The 18670-nt window shown below is 47.1% G+C and overlaps 1 protein-coding gene across 3 annotated transcripts in view; it reads right to left on the bottom strand.

The window, feature by feature from the left end:
• The window catches only part of LOC142245497 (transducin-like enhancer protein 4), a 180885-nt gene that overhangs the window by 50604 nt on the left and 111611 nt on the right, over positions 1–18670 (bottom strand). For all 3 annotated transcript variants that reach the window (XM_075318260.1, XM_075318245.1, XM_075318252.1), the window contains 6 exons: positions 16725–16778; positions 16444–16596; positions 13551–13680; positions 13133–13323; positions 10999–11075; positions 10122–10371 (listed from right to left, as the gene is read on the bottom strand). In XM_075318260.1, the coding sequence (XP_075174375.1) occupies positions 10122–10371; positions 10999–11075; positions 13133–13323; positions 13551–13680; positions 16444–16596; positions 16725–16778 (855 nt within the window). The remainder of the gene's footprint in view (positions 1–10121; positions 10372–10998; positions 11076–13132; positions 13324–13550; positions 13681–16443; positions 16597–16724; positions 16779–18670) is intronic.

Below are 18670 nucleotides of genomic sequence, written 5' to 3'. Positions count from 1 at the left end.
GGGCTGGAGCATACTCTGTATCCTCCTCCCCCCTCACTCAGCTCAGTGGGGCATCAGATTCCCGCACTTTCTAGGACACGCGCACGGCCCCCTCCTCCCCACAGAATGCCGGCAGCCATTCCTGTCAGCACTTCTGACGCTGGAGAGGAGAGACAACACGGCTCTGGGAGGCCCAGGCAAGGGAATCTGGTGATCACACAACCGCTTTGAGCGGTCGGTAAGCAGCACCTGGGTGCTGGCCCCACTGAGTGCCGAAGTGTACATATATATATATGCTTATATGCTATACATTTACACTGTACGGTCGCACTGTTGATTTTTGGCTATATACCCTCCTGGATTGTACTCAGAGGAGACAACAGCATGTCGTCCGCAAAAAGCAAGGGTGCCAAAGCACAGGCTTACTTTGCAACCTGTACCTCATGTGCGGCTATACTACCGGCAGGTTCCACCGATCCTCATTGTGTGCAATGCTCGGCCCCTGTGGCACTTTCTCAGCCGGAGCCTCTGCTACTGGTGGCCCAGGTGGAACCACCTGCTACCACTGTCCAGGTGACAGGGACGGAGTTTGCAGTATTTGCTGACAAACTGTCTGAGAGTATGGATAAATGGTCTGCTAAGATACTAGAAGCCTTACAGTCCAGACCGGTGACTCAGGCCACGGGCACTGTTCAATCATTGACCCCAGGCCCCCCTCAGTTGGAGCAGCAAAGTGCTCCTGGGGTGACCCATAGGTCCCAGGGTGAGGTCTCTGACACGGACCGCAGTCCCAGGCCGCCTAAACGGGCTCGCTGGGAAATTCCCTCGACCTCATCACACTGTTCGGAGTCTCAGCAGGAGGACTCTCTGGATGATGAAGCGGAGGTAGCAGATCAGGATTCTGATCCTGATGCCGCTCTCAACCTAGATACACCTGAAGGTGACGCCATAGTGAATGACCTTATAGCGACCATCAATCAGGTGTTGGATATTTCTCCCCCAGCTCCTCCAATTGAGGAGTCAGCTTCTCAGCAAGAGAAATTCCGTTTCAGGTTTCCCAAGCGTACATTGAGTACGTTTCTGGATCACTCTGACTTCAGAGAGGCAGTCCAGAAACACCGAGCTTGTCCAGATAAGAGTTTTTCCAAGCGCCTTAAGGATACACGTTATCCCTTCCCCCCTGACGTTGTCAAGGGCTGGGCTCAGTGTCCCAAGGTGGATCCTCCAGTCTCCAGACTGGCGGCTAGATCCATAGTTGCAGTGGAAGATGGGGCTTCACTCAAAGATGCCACTGACAGACAGATGGAGCTCTGGTTGAAATCCATCTATGAAGCTATCGGCGCGTCTTTTGCTCCAGCATTCGCAGCCGTATGGGCACTCCAAGCTATCTCAGCTTGTCATGCGCAGATTAATGCAGTCACACGTACGTCTGCTCCGCAAGTGGTGTCCTTAACCTCTCAGGCGTCGGCGTTTGCGTCCTACGCCATTAATGCTGTCCTGGACTCTGCGAGCCGTACGGCGGTAGCATCCGCCAATTCGGTGGCAGTCCGCAGGGCCATGTGGCTACGTGAATGGAAGGCAGACTCTGCTTCCAAAAAGTTCTTAACCGGTTTGCCATTTTCTGGCGACCGTCTGTTTGGCGAGCGATTGGATGAAATCATTAAGCAATCCAAGGGAAAGGACTCATCCTTACCCCAGTCCAAACCAAACAGACCTCAACCACGGAAGGTACAATCGAGGTTTCGGTCCTTTCGGTCCGCGGGCAGGTCTCAATTCTCCTCGTCCAAAAGGCCTCAGAAGGATCAGAGGAACTCCGATTCATGGCGGTCTAAGTCACGTCCTAAAAAGACCGCCGGGGGAACCGCTCCCAAAGCGGCCTCCTCATGACTTTCGGCCTCCCCAAACCGCATCCTCGGTCGGTGGCAGGCTTTCCCGCTTTTGCGACGCCTGGCTGCCACAGGTAAAAGACCGTTGGGTGAGAGACATTCTGTCTCACGGTTACAGGATAGAGTTCAACTCTCGTCCTCCGACTCGGTTCTTCAGAACATCGCCGCCCCCCGAGCGAGCCGATGCTCTTCTTCAGGCGGTGTGCACTCTGAAGGCAGAAGGAGTGGTGATCCCTGTTCCTTTTCAGCAACAGGGTCACGGTTTTTACTCCAACTTGTTCGTGGTGCCGAAAAAGGACGGATCCTTCCGTCCTGTTCTGGACCTAAAACTGCTCAACAAACATGTAAAAACCAGGCGGTTCCGGATGGAATCGCTCCGCTCCGTCATCGCCTCAATGTCCCAAGGAGATTTTCTAGCATCAATCGACATCAAAGATGCTTATCTCCACGTACCGATTGCTCCAGAGCATCAGCGCTTCCTGCGGTTCGCCATAGGGGACGAACACCTTCAGTTCGTGGCACTGCCTTTCGGCTTGGCGACAGCCCCACGGGTCTTCACCAAGGTCATGGCAACAGTAGTAGCAGTTCTGCACTCTCAGGGACACTCGGTGATCCCTTACTTAGACGATCTGCTTGTCAAGGCACCCTCTCAAGTGGCATGCCAACACAGCCTGAGCATTGCTCTAGAGACTCTCCAGAGTTTCGGATGGATCATCAATTTTCCAAAGTCAAATCTGACACCGGCCCAATCACTGACATATCTTGGCATGGAGTTTCATACTCTCTCAGCGATAGTGAAACTTCCGCTGGACAAACAGCGTTCACTGCAGACAGGGGTGCAATCTCTCCTTCAAGGCCAGTCACACTCCTTGCGGCGCCTCATGCACTTCCTAGGGAAGATGGTAGCAGCAATGGAGGCAGTTCCTTTTGCGCAGTTTCATCTGCGTCCACTTCAATGGGACATTCTCCGCAAATGGGACAGGAAGTCGACGTCCCTCGACAGGAACGTCTCCCTGTCTCGGGCAACCAAGGCTTCCCTTCAGTGGTGGCTTCTTCCCACTTCTCTGTCGAAGGGGAAATCCTTCCTGCCCCCATCCTGGGCTGTGGTCACGACGGACGCGAGCCTGTCAGGGTGGGGAGCGGTCTTTCCCCACCACAGAGCTCAGGGTACTTGGACTCAGCCAGAGTCCTCCCTTCAGATCAATGTTCTGGAGATAAGGGCAGTGTATCTTGCCCTAAAGGCGTTCCAGCCGTGGCTGGAAGGCAAGCAGATCCGAATTCAGTCGGACAACTCCAGAGCGGTGGCTTACATCAACCACCAAGGCGGAACACGCAGTCGGTAAGCCTTCCAGGAAGTCCGGCGGATTTTGCTATGGGTGGAAGCCACAGCCTCCACCATATCCGCAGTTCACATCCCGGGCGTAGAAAACTGGGAAGCAGACTTTCTCAGTCGCCAGGGCATGGACGCAGGGGAATGGTCCCTTCACCCGGACGTGTTTCAGGAGATCTGTTGCCGCTGGGGGATGCCGGACGTCGACCTAATGGCGTCCCGGCACAACCACAAGGTCCCGACATTCATGGCACGGTCTCAAGATCACAGAGCTCTGGCGGCAGACGCTTTAGTTCAGGATTGGTCGCAGTTTTAACTCCCTTATGTGTTTCCTCCTCTGGCACTGTTGCCCAGAGTGTTACGCAAGATCAGGTCCGACTGCCGCCGCGCCATCCTCGTCGCTCCAGACTGGCCGAGGAGGTCGTGGTACCCGGATCTGTGGCATCTCACGGTGGGCCAACCGTGGGCACTACCAGACCGACCAGACTTGCTGTCTCAAGGACCGTTTTTCCATCTGAATTCTGCGGCCCTCAACCTGACTGTGTGGCCATTGAGTCCTGGATCCTAGCGTCTTCAGGGTTATCTCAAGAGGTCATTGCCACTATGAGACAGGCTAGGAAACCAACGTCCGCCAAGATCTACCACAGGACGTGGAGGATATTCTTATCTTGGTGCTCTGATCAGGGTTTTTCTCCCTGGCCATTTGCCTTGCCCACTTTCCTTTCCTTCCTTCAATCCGGATTGGAAAAAGGTTTGTCGCTCGGCTCCCTTAAGGGACAAGTCTCAGCGCTCTCTGTGTTCTTTCAGAAGCGCCTAGCCAGACTTCCACAGGTCCGCACGTTCCTGCAGGGGGTTTGTCACATAGTCCCTCCTTACAAGCGGCCGTTAGAACCCTGGGATCTGAACAGGGTGCTGATGGCTCTTCAGAAACCACCTTTCGAGCCAATGAGGGATATTCCTCTCTCACGCCTTTCCCAGAAAGTGGCCTTCCTAGTAGCAGTCACATCACTTCGGAGAGTGTCTGAGCTAGCAGCGCTGTCATGCAAAGCCCCTTTCCTGGTGTTTCACCAGGACAAGGTGGTTCTGCGTCCGGTTCCGGAATTTCTCCCTAAGGTGGTATCCCCCTTTCATCTCAATCAGGATATCTCCTTACCCTCTTTTTGTCCTCATCCAGTTCACCAATGTGAAAAGGATTTGCACTTGTTAGATCTGGTGAGAGCACTCAGACTCTACATTTCTCGTACGGCGCCCCTGCGCCGCTCGGATGCACTCTTTGTCCTTGTCGCTGGCCAGCGTAAAGGGTCACAGGCTTCCAAATCAACCCTGGCTCGGTGGATCAAGGAACCTATTCTCGAAGCCTACCGATCTTCTGGGCTTCCGGTTCCCTCAGGGCTAAGGGCCCATTCTACCAGAGCTGTGGGTGCGTCCTGGGCCTTGCGGCACCAGGCTACGGCTCAGCAGGTGTGTCAGGCAGCTACCTGGTCGAGCCTGCAGACTTTCACGAAACACTATCAGGTGCATACCTATGCTTCGGCAGATGCCAGCCTAGGTAGGCAAGTCCTTCAGGCGGCGGTTGCCCACCTGTAGGAAGGGGCCGTTTTACGGCTCTATTTCGAGGTTTTACTTTACCCACCCAGGGACTGCTTTTGGACGTCCCAATTGTCTGGGTCTCCCAATGGAGCGACAAAGAAGAAGGGAATTTTGTTTACTTACCGTAAATTCCTTTTCTTCTAGCTCCAATTGGGAGACCCAGCACCCGCCCCTGTTCCCTTCGGGCTGTTGTTCTTTGTGTACACATGTTGTTCATGTTCAATGGTTTCAGTTCTCCGAAATTTCTTCGGATTGAATTTACTTTAAACCAATTTATAACTTTCCTCCTCCTTGCTTTTGCACTAAAAGTGAGGAGCCCGTGAGGCACGGGGGGTGTATAGGCAGAAGGGGAGGGGCTTTACACTTTTAAGTGTAATACTTTGTGTGGCCTCCGGAGGCAGAAGCTATACACCCAATTGTCTGGGTCTCCCAAATGGAGCTAGAAGAAAAGGAATTTACGGTAAGTAAACAAAATTCCCTTCTTTCCTCCCATATTTTTGGGAGGAAAAGTGCGACTTATAATCCGAAAAATACGGTAAATCTTGCTCTACACTAAAAGGGTTACAGTGTCAGAAGCACACAGAATTTGTGTTAAATAAAGACCTGACGGTTCTCCACGGTGTAAATATGTTTCACTATTTTGTTGCTTACTTAGTTGAGATTTATCTAACTGCGCAGTGATAGAAATCTGTTCTTCGTACATTCATTTGCTTGTAAAGCTTGTGGTTTGCTTTGCTAAGTACACAGATATTAATCTGAAAATGGCTGCAAGTAACGTATAGTGGATGAAGAGAATATCAAGCCAGCACGATATGTTCACACACACACAGCAAACTCTGCAGCAAATCTGCAGGAAAGTAGCGTCAATCTTGTCGATTTCACGGAGGACTTCTGAAGCATTTAAAAGGGAACCAGGTTTTTCCCTTATGAGCTGTGGCCACCACCAGTGAGCTCTTATATACGGCATTCCAGTATCCATATATATAATTGCCTTATTCTGTCTGTCTGCCTTGCTCCAAAATTGTGTCGTTACAGTGGATTGGCCGCTGGGCTCGGCCTGCCCCTCCCCCCACGGATTGGCCGCTCGCCTTGGCCTGGCCCCGCCCCCCGCATGGATTGGACGCTCGCCCCGGCCCTCCGCACGCATCGCCCGCTCCAGCGTACACTGGCTCCTGGTACACATGTGCAGGGAGCCGGCATACGCCGACGCCTCGCCCGCTTGGCCCCGCCCCCGGCACACGTTGGCACGCTTGGCCCCGCCCCCGGCGGACATAACCTTGCGATGCTGGGATCGTGACGGAGCCAGTGTACGCTGGTAACCATGATACACATCGGGTAACTATACGAAGCGCTTCCCTTAGTTACCCGATGTGTATCATGGTTACCAGCGTACACCGGCTCCCGGTACACATGTGCAGGGAGTCGGCATACGCTGACGCCTCGCCCGCTCGGCACACGTTGGTACGCTCGGCCCCGCCCCCGGCGGCCCCAGCATGGGGGATGGAGCACGATGGGGGGTGTGCAGCATGGAGGACGGAGCACAATGGGGGGTGTGCAGCATGGAGGACGGAGCACGATGGGGCGTGTGCAGCATGGAGGACGGAGCACGATGGGGCGTGTGCAGCATGGAGGACGGAGCACGATGGGGGGTGTGCAGCATGGAGGATGGAGCACGATGGGGGGTGTATAGCATGGAGGATGGAGCACGATGGGGGGTGTGCAGCATGGGGGATGGAGCACAATGGTGGGTGCCCCGCATGGGGGATGGAGCACGATGGGGGTACACAGCATGTCGGATGGAGCACGATGGGGGGTGCGCAGCATAGGGGATGGAACATGGTGGGGGGTGCACAGAATGGGGGATGGAGCACGATGGGGGGTGTGCAGCATGGGGGATGGAGCACGATGGGGGTGCGCAGCATGGGGGATGGAGCATGATGGGGGTGCACACCTCCCCCCAAAACACACACACACCCCGCCACACGTGCACCGCACAACACACCACACACAAACACACACACTGGGAACCACAAACACCGCCCTACACAGACACCCACACACACACACACACACACACACACACACACACACAGCGGCATACACAAATATACGCACATACCGCGCAACACACACACATTGCACAAAACATACCTTCCCCCAAAACACACACACACGCACCCCCACAGCCACACAGCACCACACACACACACACACAATGCTGCAGACACACAGTGCTCCACAAACTATGCAACACAAACAACACCGCTCTCACACGCCCCCCACCCAGACAACACCCAGAACATTTACAGCGCCCTACACAAACACTTGGCAACTACACACAACAACATATTTATTATATATATATATATATATATATATATATATATATATATATATATATATATATATATATATATATATATATATATATAAAATCATACATTAACTACGCAATAAATTCTAGAATACCCGATGCGTTAGAATCGGGCCACCTTCTAGTACAGTATATAAGAGCACAGGCCGCTCTGTGTAACGTAAAAGACACCTTTATAATACTCACCTAGGGGATCTGGTCCGATGGGGGTCGCTGCTCTCTGTCCAGCACCTCCTCCATCTTGTGTGAGTGCCATCCTCCTGCCCAGCCCATGAAGAGTCCTGGGTCATTCACACAGAGGCCTCAACTGGGCATGTGCACTTTGATTTGTCCAGCTGAGGGCAGATCAAAGTACTATAGTGCTCACGGGCAGGTGGTCTTTGACCTTTTCTCACCCCTCAACAGGGTGGGTAGATTAAAGTGCGCATGCTCAGGAGCACAATTGAGGCCTGTGAGTGAATGACGCAGGACGCGTCATGTACACTGGGCTGGGCAGGAGGACGGTGACTGCACAGGATAGAGGAAGTGCCGGACCAAGAGCAGTGACACCCATCGGACCGGACCGCCCCCTAGGTGAGTATTATAAAAGGTGTTTTTTACCTTACACAGAGCAGCCTGGGCTCTTATATACTGTGTTCTAGAACACTGTATATAAGAGCTCACTGGTGGTGGCCGCAGCTCATAAGGGAAAAACCTGGTGACATGTCCCCTTTAAAAAAAAAAAAAAAGTTTTGATGCTGTCTCTGCACATTCAGGCCCTTGTGGGCACCATGAGAGAGTGGGATGCACAGAGACCAGCATGGAAACAAGTAACCTTCTCCAGACGTGAGAAGGAAGGGTTTTTTTTCTAAATCTTTTAGCTTCATGGGGTTTTGGCTTTATTGTGGATTTGAACTTCCCTATTAAACTTAATGAGGAAGTTTCCCAATAAAACCGCATTTTACCGCAACAAATTAACATGCCAAGGGAGAAAAAAAATCTGCACTGGAAGTAAATTTCTATGCAGAAAAAAAAACAAAAAAACCTGAAGTGTGTGGAAAAGAAAAGTGAACCATCACCACTTTGCTGGTACTAAAATATGCTGCAGATTTTCAGCCTAACATCCATCTTAGAAACCTGCTGCATATTCTGGTATGTGAATATACATTTACAGTCATGGCCGAAAATGTTGGCACCCTTGAATTTGTTCCAGAAATGATTGCAATTACACAGTTTTGCTATATACAAATGTCGGCTATGTTTATTTCCTTGGTGTGAATCGAAACAACACAAAAAAAAAAACAAACAACCACAGAAAAAAGGCAAGTTAGACATAATTTCACACACAACTCCAAAATTGGCGGGACAAAAAAAAATAAAAAAAATTGTTGGCATCATTAGCTAAATATTTGGTTGTACACACTTTGGAATAAATAACTGCAATCAATCACTTCATATAACCATCAGTAAGCTTCTTCCACCCCTCAACTGGAATTTTGGACCACTCTTCTTTTGCAAACTGCTCCAGGTCTCTCATATGTGAAGGGTGCCTTCTCCCAACAGCAACTTTAAGATTTCTCCACCGTGATTCAATGGGATTTGGATCCGGACTCATTGCTGCCACGTCAGCACTTTGTTTTCATCCATTTCTGGGAGCTTCTTGAAGTATGCTTGAGGTCACTGTCCTGCTGGAAGACCTAGGATGCAAACCCAGCTTTCTGACACTGAGCACTATATTGTGACCCAAAGTCCTTTGGTAAACTTCACATTTTATGATGCCTTGTACACAGTCAAGACACCCAGTGAAAGAGACAGCAAAACAACCCTAAAACATCTTTGAACCTCCACCATATTTGACTGTAAGTACTCTGCTATTTTCTTTGTAGGCCTCATTCTGTTTTGGGGTAAACAGTACAATTATATGCTTTACCAAAAAGATCTAGTTTAATCTTATCTATCCACAAGACGCTTTCCCAGAAGGCTTTTGGCTTACTCATGCACATTTTGCAAGCTGCTGACTAGTTTTTTTTGATTCTGTGTCAGCTGTGGGCTTCTCTTGGGTCCCCTTCCATAGAGTTGAATTTTATTCAAATGACGATGGATAGTTTGCACTGACACTAATGCACCCTGAGCCTGCAGGGCAGCTTCAATTTCTTTGAAACTTGATTGGGGCTGCTTACCCACCATTCAACCTATCCTGCGTTGCAACCTTTACATCAATTTTTCTCTGCCGCCCACGTCCAGGAATATTGGCTACAGTGCCATTGGTTGTAAACCTCTTGATTGTGTTGCAGACCATGGAAAAAGGAACATCAAGAACTCTGGATATGAACTTGTAATCATGCGATTGTTGATATTTTTGAAGAATTTTGGTTCTCAAGTCCTCAGACCTTCTCTTCTTTTTTTGTTCTCCATACTTTGTGTGGCACCCACAGACACACAATCCAAAGATTGAGTCAACTTCTCCTCTTTTTATCTGGTTTCATGTGTGATACTCATATTTCCATATTCCCTGTTACTTTCCACACCTTTGAACGAGCATCAAATGCTTGTTGCTTACCCACAATTTTGGAAAGGTGCCAACAATTTTGTCTGGCCCATTTTTAAGGTTGTGTGTGAAATTATGTCCAATTTTCCTTTTTTCTTTGTGTGTTGTTTCAATACTCACAAATGAAATAAACACGTGTGTAACTGCAAACATTTTCTGGGAGAAACACTTCATTTTCTGCAACAATTTCAAGGGTGCCAACATTTTCGGCCATGACTCTAGGAAATAATGGTATAAACTGATGGCTACTTTTAGCGCTCCATTATTATGACAAGCTGTCTGTAGATAAATAAGCAGTATATACTATCTAATTAATATTGAGCGACTCCGCTTTGACTGTTAAATAAAACTTTTAGAGTTACACATGAGGACAGGTCATTGATGTACCTAAATAGAACATAATTCTAGATAATAAAAACAGCCATTGATGCCTACCAAGCAGTCCAGCTGAGAGACAGGGCTTTTGTTCCCTGGGTGGCTAATGTCCCAGACCTTGACACATCCCTTTCCACCGGTGTACACGTGTCTGGTGGGGTTGCTGATGGTAACTGCACAAACCACTTCCCCGTGATTTAGTGTGTTTATCTGCCGCGCGTGCCGAGGGATTCCTGGGCCAATCAGAGCATCAGGAGGGAATGGGACCGGCTGCATCTGGCCGTCAGCACTTACATGGAATGAGTATGCACTAATTAGAAAAAGAAATAACATTTTAAATACAAAAACATTCATAAGGTAAAAAAAAAACAAAAAAACCCCTCTTAATTTGATTAAGTTGTATTTAGCAAGATTATAAAAACAAGTCTAGAAATCTAAGATTCTTTCATGAAATACAAAAAGGAAGAAAACAACAAACACTTTGAGTAATTGTATTAATAGCTCATCTGACCAATAAATAAAAAAAAAAAAAAATCACATGGCTGTTAAAGCAAAAAATAAAACACGTTATACAAAAATAAAATTCACTATGCTTTTTTTCCCATCATGAGCACGAAAGGAAGAATATCCTTCTGCCAACCCATTTTTTACATTCTGCTCCTCCAAATATCTTCTTTTTTAAACTTAATGACCCTCCAGAGCAGTCGTGCTTTGATTTACGAGTTTATTGCTGGACATATTTATCCATGAAACATTGTATTCTGATGTAAATCATGAATGCAGCTAAAAAAAGATACATTTTATAAACATTAAAACCACCACAAGACAATGAAGCGGACCAAAAATAAAACGCCAAGAAAAATAATTCTCTTGGACAATTCAATTGAATCTAAAAACCATAAAAAAGACACTGGAATAACAAATAAACACTACTCACGGCTTTCCACCTGGGATGCCTGTCAGATTTGGAGGGATTCCTGGAACACGCATGTGATGATGTGGGTCAAAGCCAACCTAAAGAGTAATTGGGGAAACACAAGAACAATTGTTTATCATGTAGTGGAAACATGGAAACATCTACAGCTACAAATGACAAAAAAGTTCTGGAAAAAATAGTTGAGCATCACTCACTTTCCATCTAGCATCCAGACTCACAGTTGAAGAACCAAAACAGACGTGTTACAATGTCACCAACTTGTTCATTCTATCCCTAAAAGACTTGTTGCGGTTCTTGAAAATTACAGCCAAACAAAATACTAGGTGGAGTAGTTCTTGATGTGGGGTGTACTCATTTTTCGTTCATCTTATTGTTGGACACAAAACCAATGGATAACGTGCTGCCACCTGGAAGCTGATACTAGCATTACATAGAATTAAAGATTTGCTCCTCCCCAGCAGACTATACCGTGCCTGCTAGCATCAGACCTCCTCAGTTTTGGCTAGTGTCAGTTGGAGGCAACTGATGTCTGTGGGTGGTAACAGTATATTTGGTTACCTTTCCCAACCTAGGGAGAGCTTTAGGCTGAGGCCACCCAGGGACGAATGCGATCCTCACAAGACACTCGGCTCGCACTGGCAGCACAGCAGGAGCCGAGTGTCACTGCAACTGAGGTCCGATCATGCGATCGGACCTCAGCTGTGGGAGGCGGCCTAGCGCTGAGGAGGGGCGGGCCGGCGCTGAGGAGGGGCGGGCCGGCGCTGAGGAGGGGCGGGCCGGCGCTGAGGAGGGGCGGGCCGGCGCTGAGGAGGGGCGGGCCGGCGCTGAGGAGGGGCGGGCCGGCGCTGAGGAGGGCCGGGCCGGCGCTGAGGAGGGCCAGGCCCGCGCTGAGGAGGGCCAGGCCCGCGCTGAGGAGGGCCAGGCCCGCGCTGAGGAGGGCCAGGCCCGCGCTGAGGAGGGCCAGGCCCGCGCTGAAGAGGGCCAGGCCCGCGCTGAAGAGGGCCAGGCCCGCGCTGAAGAGGGCCAGGCCCGCGCTGAGGAGGGGCAGGAGGGATTTATCTCCCTCTCTCCTCTGTAGCCAGCTATTGCCATTCTCGCCCTGCACTCGTGGTACACCGGTGTACTGTGAGTGCAGTGCGATCTTTCTCTCACCCCATAGACGTGAATGGGTGCGAGAGAAAGGCTCGCATTACAGTCGCAGCATGCTGTTGTTTTCTCGGTCTGATTGGGGCTGAGAAAATAATCGCTCATGAGTGCTGACACACAGGCTAATATTGGTCCGAGTGGAATGCGATGTTTTATCGCACTCCACTCGGTCCGATTTTCATGCCGTGTGGCTTAGGCCTTAGAATGTCTCATAGTGCTCTGTCCCCAATGAGATGAACGAGAAAAGTACATTTTGGTACTCCCCATAAATTTAGTTTCTCGTAGTCTTCATTGGGTGACACAGATCCCACACTTGGTTACCCAGTCGGGCGGGTGTTTATTTTGTTTTTTCCTCAGGGTGGAATAAGATTATCTTTTTTTTCTTGCTCGAATTTGGCTTCTACTGCTTTCTCACTAAACTGAGGAAACCTGATGCTGGCAGACGAGGTATAGTTTGCTGGGGGACGAACCAATCTTTAATTCTTAGTAATGCTGGAGTCTGCCTCCCGGTGGCAGCAGACTATCCCATGGTTCTGTGTCCCCCAATAAAGACTACCAGAAACAGATTTTAGTCTGAGTACCAAAATCTACTTTTTTGCATCAACTAATTTGATTAAAACTAAAGATTTTTAATGAAAGTTAAATTATTAACCCTAGTTTCATGGTATGGGTTAAAAATATGTCTTTGGAAGTCAGTCTTGTTAAAATCTCTCTTGCATTCAGTGAGATATTGATTAAAATCTTACTATCCAAAGGGGGTGTACTTGTTTATGTTGAGGTCATTACTTGCCACCTCCTACCAAGAACACTTGAATGCTTGGCAAAGCCATGCATGTGTATATATGGAGTCAGATAGCCATTATCTACTGTATGCCCAGCCTTTGCTCCCATTCATCAAGCTGTTTTTCCTACTGTAAGTGGCAAATTTAGAATACAATATAAATAAGAACTATGAAAAACACAAAATATTAAAAATGAATCCTCTTACCACCGGGGACCTCCCATAGGCTGCAGCAGCTGCCGCAGCGGCCGCAGCAGCGCTCATTTGTGGGGAGATGTTGTGTAGACTGGCATAAGCGGCTCCTGGACTGGTCAGTTCTCCATTCATTCCAGCATGTGGAACTATTCCAAAGGGGGTTGGGTAAGGACACGGGACTGCCATTGGAGTCCTAAGACCAGCTGTAAAAAAAGAGATACAATCAGCCAGTGATTAACTAGGGTAACACATTTTAACGCTGACCCTATCTATTGAGTATTTGCATTATTAATTTACTTTTTTGCCTATAAATTTCACTTTTTAAATATACATTTTATCACAATCTAAAAGCAGTGACCCTGAAATAAAACAGGCTAGAGCCCAGAATACATTTTAACAAAGAGCAATTAAGCAGCAAAATCCATCTTACTTAATGGGTCCACCCCTGGTGGCTTGCCAGGCACAGGCCGCAGACCGGTCGAGTTGCTGCCCGGTGTGGGGGCATCGGTTCGCGGAGTGGGCGTGTTAGATTTTGAGACAGGAGTCGTAGATTTCTCGTTCTTTCAAGAGGTGAATGTAAAGGGTGAGATACAAGGAGGTTTGAAGAAGAAGAAAAAAAATCAACGTGAATTCCAAAGTGCAAATATCCCTGTCTTTACGTAAAACAAACATGTAAGAGTTACATCAGCACTATACAACCACTAACAAAAAGAATCTCTGGCTGCAGTAAAGGATACAACATGCTAAATGACTTGAATCCTCCCAAAAGTAAACAGCTTATTGACTTTATGGTTTACTCTGCTGCAAACCTCAAATACTCACCCTGCTAAAGTCAACAGCCCTAATGGAAGAGTCATAACATATGTGCTTTCACAATCATATCTTTCAAGTATCTATTCATAACATAGGAGTGTACAGCAGACCTGTGTAACCAGAGCAGCCAAATGGAAACACACCTGTAGGGAATCGCCTGGGAGAGAAGCAGCACAGGCCTCAAAATGGATTTATTCTACAGTAAAGCTTCCCAAAGGGAGAGCTCAAGGGAATACCACCCAAAAGGGAAAAGGTCACCGTTAATCAGAGCAATATTTCCAGTCATTCAGCAGCATAAATGTGTGCGTAAAGAGCACCTGTCACTTGTCATAAACACGTAACCTTTTTACCTGGTCTGAAAGTCGATGTTCTTCTGAATCCGGCATTGTTTTTAGTTTATTCCTGCGCTTCTCCTTTCCGGAGATATTGCCCCCTCTGCTATATATGGAAATCTAGTCCTTTTAGCAAAGAAGGCTTCCAGAAAGAGTTTAAAACCACACCCAGTTGACTAAAAAGACTAGATTTATATACAGGGAAAAGGTGGTCATGCCTCTGGAGCAGAGAGGGTCACAGATCATAAAAATATAATAGGCAAGGCCAGATTCAGGAGGCCATCGGCATGAACACCAGGTAAAAAAGGACTATGTTATCGCAATCCGGTGCAATTTAGAAGGGTTGTTTCAGAAATCGGACCCCCTTTTAGGTTTTATTGGGACTGTACATATAGTAGGACCATCTGCCCCTCTATTATATACAGAAGAGAGCTGTTACATCTTGCTCTAACAGACCTAACCAAACAGTTAATACATGAACGGCCATTTACTGCAATGTTTGGCCAAATTAATTTGGAGCCAGGAGCAATACTAATATAGGGAAGAAAAAGATATGACGATCACACATTTTCATCTGCTTCTAGTGAAAGTAAGAGGACGGTCACCGATAGTCAATGCTTATTAGCACTCATCAGAAGAAAACTTGGTCCAGCAGAAAAACTTGAGAATAGCATAATATAGATGCAGAGATCCAGATTCCAGTGATGTATCACTTCTTGGGCTGCTTGCTGTCATTTTGATAAAATCCTTGTTTTATCTGCTGCAGTTCCAGCAGTTATCCGACTGCTGTGTATAAACCCGCCCACACCACTGATTGGCAAATTTCTGTCCATGTACAGAGAAAGCAGCCAATCAGTGGTGGAGGGTGGGGTTATACAGGGATTATATCCTTAACTACCTAGCAGCAATATAAGGCTATGTGCGCACGCTGCGTTTTTTTGACGCTGCGTTTTTGTGCGTTTTTGGCCGCTAAAAACGCACCTGCGTCGAAAAAAAGCATCAAAAAACGCATGTGTTTTTGGCTGCGTTTTTGATCTCTGCGTTTTGCTGCGTTTTTCCAATGCATTGCATGGGCGGAAAATACAGAAAAACGCAGGAAAGAATTGACATGTCCATTTTTTTTTTCAAGCTCAAAAACGCAGCTTAAAAAAACAGTTGTGTGTGGACAGCAAAAATGGAAACTCAGACTTTGCTGGGGAAGCAAAGTCATGCAGTTTTGAGGCGAAAAACGCGCACAAACGTCGCGAAAAACGCACTGTGCGCACATAGCCTAACAAGTCCTCTAACGATAATCTCTTACTGATAAAACACTGATTGTATCATAATTACACCTAGCCTAGTAAGTGGCATTGCTGGAATCGGGGTTTCTGTGTATGTTATGCTGGTCTGAGAATAGTTAGCAAACGTTTAGTGAAAGATTCCATTTACGAAAGCTGACATCAGCCATCAATAAGGTAAATCATTAGCAAAGTGACAGTTTTCTAAACTTTGTTACAGATATAGAACCATTTTCTGTGTAAGTAAATAAACTACAAAACAGGATGCAAACTTTAGATATGTCAAGTTTTAATGGGTTGTACGAAAAAAATACGATAGTGGGTAACTTATTGAGCATTGTAGGTCCGACCACTCGTAGGGTCCTCCACTGACCTGGAGAACTGGGCTCCGAAGCCTTGGCAATCTCAGTCCTTCACATGGAGAATTAAATGCAGCAGTGGTCAATCACTCCTCTGCTTTAAGGGTCTTCAGACCAGACCACCAGCAATCAATAGGAAATAACTTATTGAGGCCGCTTTCAGACTGCAGTCTGCAATGCACAGACCAGCCGAGGGTCTCCTGACTTCATGAGGCTCCTCGTTCAGGTCAGCTAGTCAATCCATTGTGGACTTTGTAAGGAGCATTAAACATGCTTTTCTGAAAGCATCTTTAACTTGATACAACCCCTTTAAGGTGGCAATCCCATTAAAGGAGCTTGAATGCAAAGTCAATTGAAGCTAAAAGGAACTGTCACAGAATAATAGCTGAGCATAGATGTAACATTAAATGGCAGGAGATAAGTATCGCAAAGTCTTCCCTGCAGAATATTATCAAGAAGACATTTTTTATCTGGAAAATCTGATATGGAACCGGTCCAATTGGGAGAACGTCTAGAATCCTCCTACCACAAGTCTGACTTACAAGGCTGAGTTCTTTGGACTTTGAAGACGGCGTGCTGCTTGAGGATGCAATGGAGGCAGGGCTGATCGGAGGGTCTTTCTTTAGAAGCCGGGCTTTATCTAAGCCGTTCTCCCTTGGAGAATGTGCTGGGCTTCCTCTTGGAGAAGAAGGGTCCTATGAGAGAAAAATAAAATGTTGCCATTTTGTAATGTGCTAAATGTCAAAAAAAAGGAAACACTCATTGATAAGACACGAAGCAGAACTGTGACCGTGCAAACAATGTAAATAAGCAGAACACAGACCTCGTTGGAAACATCCACCACAAGGTTATCATCGCTTTTTTCCCCATCACTGTCCTGCATGGGAAAGAAAATACTCTATTACCAAACAATAATAAAATTGCCAAATGGGAACGTGTTGTGCGACCTTGTGCGCGATCAGGCTACATTTATCACTTGTCACAAGGTCTCATTATTCTACATTACACAACAACAAAACACACAAACACACCAGGCCGGATGACACACATTTCATGTTATTGTCACTACTTAAGAGATAATGACACTCATGGGGGATTGTTGTTTTACCTAAAAGCATTTATTTTTGTTTGTAAAGCCTTTTTGCAATAGGGCTTCTATTAAAAAAGTGTAACATTGGTCTTTTGCAGCTTCAATTTATCATGGTATAGAAAAAAAAGATCAGAAGGAGTAAACAGTGAACCAGTCAGTAAGCTTATCTGAAGGCCTTGTTTCTGACCCTTGACCATCTCCTCCGATTAAATCCTTATTGCAAAAATGCTACACAGATAAAACTACATGTGTGTAAAGCACTTAGATTACTTTTAGTTTAGAAGTGTAGATTTATGATTTTACTCTCTGCACATGATAGGGCTGCCATCTTGCCTCAGTTTCTGGTAAACCTGACAGCGGATACATGCTGCCCAACCACATCCGGCATGTATCGGACACTGCATGTATGATTTAAGCCATGTGGGTTTGACGTATGCTGTGACAGTTCAGAGGAAAATATGCTTTAGAAGCTGCTGGGGACCATACTGTACTGGAGACAAGTTGGGAGTACAGTAATGGAACCAGTATGGTTGTCCAGTTACCCTCAGACTGGTGTAAAGCTGAGTACAGGCCCAGTACACGGATACAGCGACAGCTCAATGTGAGCACAATAATGAAACCAGTGTGGTTGCCCAATTACCCTGAGACTCGTGTAAAGGCGAGTACTGGCCCAGTTCACTGATACAGAGACAACTTAATGTGTGCATAATAATGGAACCAGTATGGTTAAACAGATACAGTGACAGCTAAATGTGTCGACAATAATGGAACCAGCATGGTTGTCCAGTTACCCTCAAACAGGTGTAAAGCTGAGTACAGGCCCAGTACACGGATACAGAGACAGATCAATGTGTGCACAAAAATGGAACCAGTATGGTTACACAGATACAGTGACAGCTAAATGTGTCGACAATAATGCAACCAGCATGGTTGTCCAGTTACCCTCAAACAGGTGTAAAGCTGAGTACAGGCCCAGTACACGGATACAGAGACAGATCAATGTGTGCACAAAAATGGAACCAGTATGGTTGCCCAATTACCCTCACACTTGTGTAAAAGGCGAGACTTGGCCCAGTACACGGATACAACGCCAGCGCAATGTGAGCACAATAATTAAACCAGTGTGGTTGCCCAATTACCCTCAGACTTGTGTTAAGACAAGTACTGGCCCAGTACATGGATACAGCGACAGCTTAATGTGAACATAATAATGGAATCAGTATGGTTGCCCAATTACCCTCAGAACTTCTGTAAATGAGATTTCTAGCCCAGTACACGGATACAGCGACAGCTTAATGTGAGCACAATAATGGAATCAGTATGGTTCCCAATTACTCTCAGACTTGTGTAAATCAGAGTTCTGGCCCAGTACACGAATACAGCGACAGCTCATTGTGAGCACAATAATGGAACCAGTATGGTTGCCCAATTACCCTCAGACTTGTGTAAAGGAGAGTACTGGCCCAGTACACAGATACAAAGACAACTCAATGTGTGCACAATAATGGAACCAGTATGGTTACACATATACAGTGACAGCTCAATGTGTGCGCACTAAGGGAACCAGTATGGTTACACAGATACAGTGACAGCTCAATGTGTGCACAGTAAGGGAACCAGTATGGCTGTCCAGTAACTCTCAGACTGGTGTAAAGCTGAGCACCGGCTCAGTACACGAA

The sequence above is a fragment of the Anomaloglossus baeobatrachus genome, chromosome 1 (genome assembly GCF_048569485.1).
Source record: "Anomaloglossus baeobatrachus isolate aAnoBae1 chromosome 1, aAnoBae1.hap1, whole genome shotgun sequence".
NCBI classification, from domain to species: domain Eukaryota; kingdom Metazoa; phylum Chordata; class Amphibia; order Anura; family Aromobatidae; genus Anomaloglossus; species Anomaloglossus baeobatrachus.
Note: the sequence above shows the minus strand (reverse complement) of the source record. Positions and strands in the feature narration are given on the sequence as shown.